This window comes from Caretta caretta, chromosome 7 (assembly GCF_965140235.1).
Source record: "Caretta caretta isolate rCarCar2 chromosome 7, rCarCar1.hap1, whole genome shotgun sequence".
NCBI lineage: Eukaryota > Metazoa > Chordata > Testudines > Cheloniidae > Caretta > Caretta caretta.
In genome coordinates this window covers 83,226,692-83,232,691 of record NC_134212.1, presented here as the reverse complement: position 1 = coordinate 83,232,691, position 6,000 = coordinate 83,226,692, and the positions used below count along the sequence as shown (strand labels likewise).

The window sequence follows — 6,000 nt, the reverse complement described above, 5'->3', positions numbered from 1 at the left end:
CCATCCTAAGTGCAGGACTCTGCACTTGTCCTTGTTGAACCTCATCAGATTTCTTTTGGCCCAATCCTCTAATTTGTCTAGGTCCCTCTGTATCCTATCCCTACCCTCCAGCATATCTATCTCTCCTCCCAGTTTAGTGTCATCTGCAAACTTGCTGAGGGTGCAATCCATGCCATCCTCCGGATCATTAATAAAGATATTGAACAAAACCGGCCCCAGGACCAACCCTTGGGGCACTCTGCTTGATACCGGCTGCCAGCTAGACATGGAGCCATTGATCACTACCCATTGAGCCCGACGATCTAGCCAGCTTTCTATCCACCTTATACTCCATTCATCCAGTCCATACTTCTTAACTTTACTGCTTCTGTAACATACACTGTGATGTTCTTTTTAACCTACTAACATAGTTTTATCTGAGTAGGCACCTTGGAATTGAGACATTAATATAGGTAAGCCAAGAAGAGTATTTAAGATATGCATATGCAAATTAAGATTATTTTCTTCTGCAAATTTGCATGTAACCCTATGATTGACACTAAATGTGTATTCGTATGTACACTAAGTATTCATATAGGTCTCTATTCATCAAGGCATTCAAGTGGCTACTTAACGTTAAGAACGTACATAGTCCCATTGACTTTAATGGGACTATTTGTGCTTAAAATTAGACAGGTGTTTGAGTACCTTGCTGAACTGGTACCATAATCACAAATGCCGGTCGTTCATGTGGCTAACTGGTAATGTGAGACATGTCATCTTAACTAGTTACAAGAGTTTAAGACAGATTCTGTATGGGTGGATGTGTTTTGCTGCCTAACCATCCTCACTGATGAATGGGCACCTTTGTTAAAATAGCACCAGTAGTGTCCTCTAGTGGTGGTTTGGTTGCACTAGGATATGGCAAACTAAGTAAGAAAGCCCTTATGCTCTATATTGATGTAATAAGTAAAAGATAGAAGTCCCTCATTTTAATAGCACTGCTGGCTGCCCCAGGCTTTCTCCAGCAACACCATAGTTTATTCACAAAAAGATAACATTGCTATATTTCATTTTAATAATAAAATCCATAACACTTCAAATATTCTTTAATTTTCCTGATTTGGCAAGGGAAATGACCTTCAGATTTATATAGGGCAGTTCCTTTTGGCACCTGAATGCAATAATTTATTAAGTTCCAATACTCATCAAGTGTGCACAAATATCATGCAAATATTACAGCTGGACTCCGTAACAATATAAGCATAATATAGACACAGAATTATATAAAGTATTGACAAACAGAAAAAGGGAAATTTAGTATTTTCTGTACAAAATATATGCAGCTTTTGATAATTTGTAAAATGTATAACTTCTTGGCATTTCAGAAAAGAACATTGTATAAAAATAAATATTCTATGTACAAAACACACACAGGCCAGTCCATGGTTAGAACCATCACTGCAAAAGAAAACATAAACCTCTGTTAGTTTCACAATTCAAACAGCTGCAAGGATTTCTTAATGGAGGGAAACACAGCTAGGGGGACCTTGTTATGCGAGCATGCTCCAGGACACACAACAGCAGAGGAAGCAATCAAGAACCTCAGGAATGACCATTTTCATTTGTCTGGTTAGGAAGGAGGGGATACAATGTTGGATGACTCTCCACCCTCCTCAGCCCCACCACACCTAGTGAAATTGCTGTTCGTGCAGCTGTTTTCTGCACTAATGCAAACAACAGGTAATACTAATAATAATGATCCAGAACCTGAAGAGTGGCACTGATGGATACGTAAGCCTCAAATGGCTATAGGGCATCAAGAACTCGTATGCAGCTGAACTGCAGAAAAAAGAAGGGACCTGAATAGGTTTCTATGCTGTCTTTCTTTAAAGAAAACATGTTATTACAATGTTTGTGTAAGTGGATGTCTGTGAATATATCATTGATTGGAATCTTCAGGTCAGGAGGCCCCTATATTTCCATCTGATATTTCCATTTCAAAGATTTCAATTTCTGCTTGGATAGCTGTCAGCCAGCTTGGGGAGCAGGCGGTGGTGGTGTCATCCCTATTCCTCTTGGACATCAGATGTACTGCATGGTCTCAGTGCCTCCTTTGATGTCCTCCTCAAGGACTTGGTTGGGGGGAGCATCCCTGGGATGGAGTAGGTTTTGGGCAGCCTTGTAAGGGCTCTGAATTGCCTCAGGTAGTGTGTCCTTTCAGAATTAGCACAAACTGTCATGACTGCAAAGCTCAGGCAGACGACAGAGTTTGAGTGCTCTGCATCCTGGATATACTTGGGCCAGGATTTGGCAAAGTAATTCTATTTTGCACTTAAACAGCAACCTTTATCCAAAGATCTCAAAGAACTTTACAAATCAGTTAATTAATTGATCTTCAAAGTGCCCTGTGAGGTAGATAATACACCCCTTTTTGAAGATGAACACACTGAGGTTAAGACCTAAATGATCAAAAAAGGACTTCTAGTTCAGAGTCCTTCAATTGTGGATGTCTTAATTTAGAAACCGAGGGCCTAATTTTTAGTGGTGCTGAACACCTACAATTCCCAGTGAAATGCATGAGAGCTGCAGGTGCTCACAAGCTCTGAAAAATCAGGCCTGAGATGTCTAAAGTTGGGCACCCAATGTTAGAGGCAGGTTTTGAAACTTTGGTCCCATGTGACTTGTCCAAGGCTACAGAGTATTTCAGTGGAACATAGATCCATAGATTCCAAGGCTAGAAGGGACATTGTGATCATCTGGTCTGACCTCCTTTATAGCACACGCCATAGAACTTCCCCAACATAATTCCTAGAGCAGATATTTGAGAAAAACATCCAATCTTGATTTAAAAAATGTCAGTGATGGTGAATCCACCACACACACCCCCGGTAAATTGTTCCAATGGTTAATTACTCTCACCATTAAAAATGTATGCCTTGTTTCCAGTCTGAATTTGTCTAGCTTCAACTTCCAGCCACTGAATCATGTTACATCTTATACAGCCAGGACTAAAATGTGAAATTCCCAGTCAATATTATAAACAGCATTAGAGCTGATCACAGCACTAGATCTTGAATTATCAGTAGATCTTTAGATTGGAATTTCCAAAGGGGACTAAGGGAGTTAAGTACCCAATTCCTACTGACAGTCAATGGGAGTTACATGCCTGACTCCGTTAGGCTCTGTGAAAATCCCAGCTGTAATGTTCCCTTCAGAGCTTTTAAAACCTCCTCAGTTGTATAACATAAAGTATGCTAATTATAACCCAGGCAGAGTCAGAAGGAAATGTGGAGCTTTAGTTTATTTGTTTTGTCTTTTATCTTAGCATGCTGGATTGGCTGTAATAACAGTTTAAAACAACAACCTAACCACATATAAGATATTTCTGTTGCAAACTCTTATCTCATTTACACCAGTAACTCCAGATTAACTCAGTTTAAGTCTACTTGATCTGCAGGTGTTTAGAACCTCTGAAAATCAGATCAATTACCTTTATTTGGGTGCCTAAAATGGATTCAGGTGCTTAATATTAGGCACTCCACTTTGAAAATTTTGGCTTTTTATGTGTCTCGGTTTCCCCAAAATGAGGATAACAGTGCTTACCCATCTTTGCAAAGTGCTTTGAGATCTATGGATGAAAAACATGATTTGCTAATAATATATTGATATGTAGGAATATAACACAGCTAATGAGTTCTGATTCTGTGCAACTATAAGATATTTTTTAAGCCTGAAATATCCAGGGTTGCCAATACAATTCTATAATTTTTAACCTATTTTATTTGTGTATTATTGGATAAAACAAATGGACCGTTTTGATCCTGCTTGTCACGAGCACTGGCACTGAAAATCCACTGCATGCTTTACACATCCGTTTTGTCATTAGAAAGACTCACAGAAAATCATCTGCAAAATGCATCAACACCTTTAATTCAGCACAGTCATAGAAGTTCCAAGATTATTTTACCTTATTCCAGCAGCCCTGAACTGGCAAGCCGTCTTCCCCCTACAACAAAGAAGGAAACAAACACAGTTTAGGATCAGGAGACGGAGCCAAAAGGAAGGAAGGAAAGGGTTAACTAATATAGCTGCAACAAACATTTTAAGTCTGAGTTGGGCTGCGATAAATGTTCTAATATATATAATTTCCCCCCTTCTGTTTTGGATGATCCATTTTTCTGGCTGAAAGACATGGTTAGGGTTCAATCCGAAACCAGAGATTCAAGAGGGAAATTTGTCGGTGTTGTGCAGGGAACACGCACAGGCTTCCTGTTGATGGGTATTAGGCTGCAGGGTTATGCATATATGCTCTAGTTCTGCTCAGAAAATGTGTTTGGCCCTGCTTTTCTTGAAGAGGGAAACATAAAAGCTCCAATTCAGGAGTAAAACATATCAGGATGTTGGCAGTGGGAGACATGAACTGGCTGGTTACGTTGTCATGCGTGACTCCGTGTCATAATTTGGAGGTGACATGCCATTCCTGACAACATACAGCAAAGTGGATCCCAAACACTGCATGAACATTTGGACTTGCAGGAATGTCTAGAAAATATTTTCATTTCATTTATCTGGGCTGGGTTTAGCATTGAGTGAGGAATGGTCACTTTGTCCACTTAAGCAAAATTCACTGGGAGTTACGCTTTCTTATGTCTTGGCTGTACGGTCCTTATTTCTAAATGTCAAGAAATCCCTTGTGTCAAATCTGCTGAGACATCAGAAATCTCTGTGTTGTACTGCTTTACACTTTTATTCTATTTGTAGATATTCTTCAATAGCAAGAAAGGAGATACCAATGGGGCACTGGCAAACCCTGTACAGCATATGGGGCACAAAGAAAAAGGTGTGGCAATCTGAGATTTGTTTGAACACCAGTTCAGGATATGATTTGGAACTTTAAACAGTTTTGAAAATTCTAGATTGTAAGGTGTTCATAGTGGGGACTGCCTCTTTATGGGGGCATACTAGGGTGGGGTGTTTGGGCACTACCATAATATAAATATTTATTAACCATAGTAACAGGACAGATACAGATAATCTTGGCCCAATCGGCGCATTTTTAAAGTGTTTGCTCTGTGCTTTTTGTGGGGAGTGAAGTGTGGGATTGAGGCCTTTCAGTGCTGTTTTGAAATGAGGATGGATGCAAAGTGTTTTTTCTGGTGCGGCTGGCTAATCCCTTAGTGTTGGGGTGAGGCCCAGAATCAATGCCATCCAGATGGAGGCTCTGAGAATATATTAAAAGAAATTACTGCCTCCATTTTGCTCAATTACTATAGTGGTGGCATGAGTCACTGATTTGGGAGAATGGATTATAAAACCGATTTCACCCTGCTTTGAATGCTTATTTCACTGTCACAATAGGAACTTAACTGTTTAATAATGAAGCAAAATATTTCACATCTCAACGCAAAAGTTTGTTTTTAATGTTAACTATAACATTTATAAATCTGATTGAAAATTTATTTGGTCTCTGACATCAGGCTCCCTTACTTCTGCTGTCACTTTTCATCAAGGTGGTTGCTGCCATGCCCAACCTAATTAAGAATCTAATTATTTTAAATGCTTACTACCAGGTGGTAGTTAGAGCCCTGTACTGAGGAAAATGGGTGCAGTTTTCTTTAAAAGGGCTGCTTTCCACTATCTTTCTTTCTTAGCTACCCCTAATCCTGGGTACAGCCAGGGCCAATTCAACCCCTGGGATAACCTAGAGCAGCCTCAGGGGTGCTCTTAATTGTGCTGGCTGGCAATAACTTACTTGGGGCCCCTATGTTTGTAGGGATTACTGCAACGTGGACTGCTCCAGTCATGCTCCTCCTACCCCAACATGTTCCTACACTGAGAGAGTCTGGGAGGTGGAGGAGGAGAGTTAGCTCCACACCAGATAAGGATTCCTCTACTGTGAAGGAATCTTTAGCAGCCCCTTTAAGACAGCTTTACGACCCCTTTGTTGCATCCTGAATAGCTGGCCAAATAGGCATTTTGCCTCAACAAAATGGATGGGATTAGGCCTGTATTCTCACA

General features: G+C 40.2%; 1 protein-coding gene across 1 annotated transcript in view; it reads right to left on the bottom strand.

Annotated features, from left to right (window-relative positions):
* Positions 1-965: 965 nt before the first annotated feature.
* Positions 966-6,000, bottom strand: part of COL13A1 (collagen type XIII alpha 1 chain) — a 100,959-nt gene continuing 95,924 nt past the window's right edge. The window contains exons 40-41 of the mRNA XM_048858108.2: positions 3,950-3,988; positions 966-1,440 (exon numbers count right to left, since the gene is read on the bottom strand). Of these exons, the coding sequence (XP_048714065.1) occupies positions 1,438-1,440; positions 3,950-3,988 (42 nt within the window). The 3' untranslated portion in view covers positions 966-1,437. The remainder of the gene's footprint in view (positions 1,441-3,949; positions 3,989-6,000) is intronic.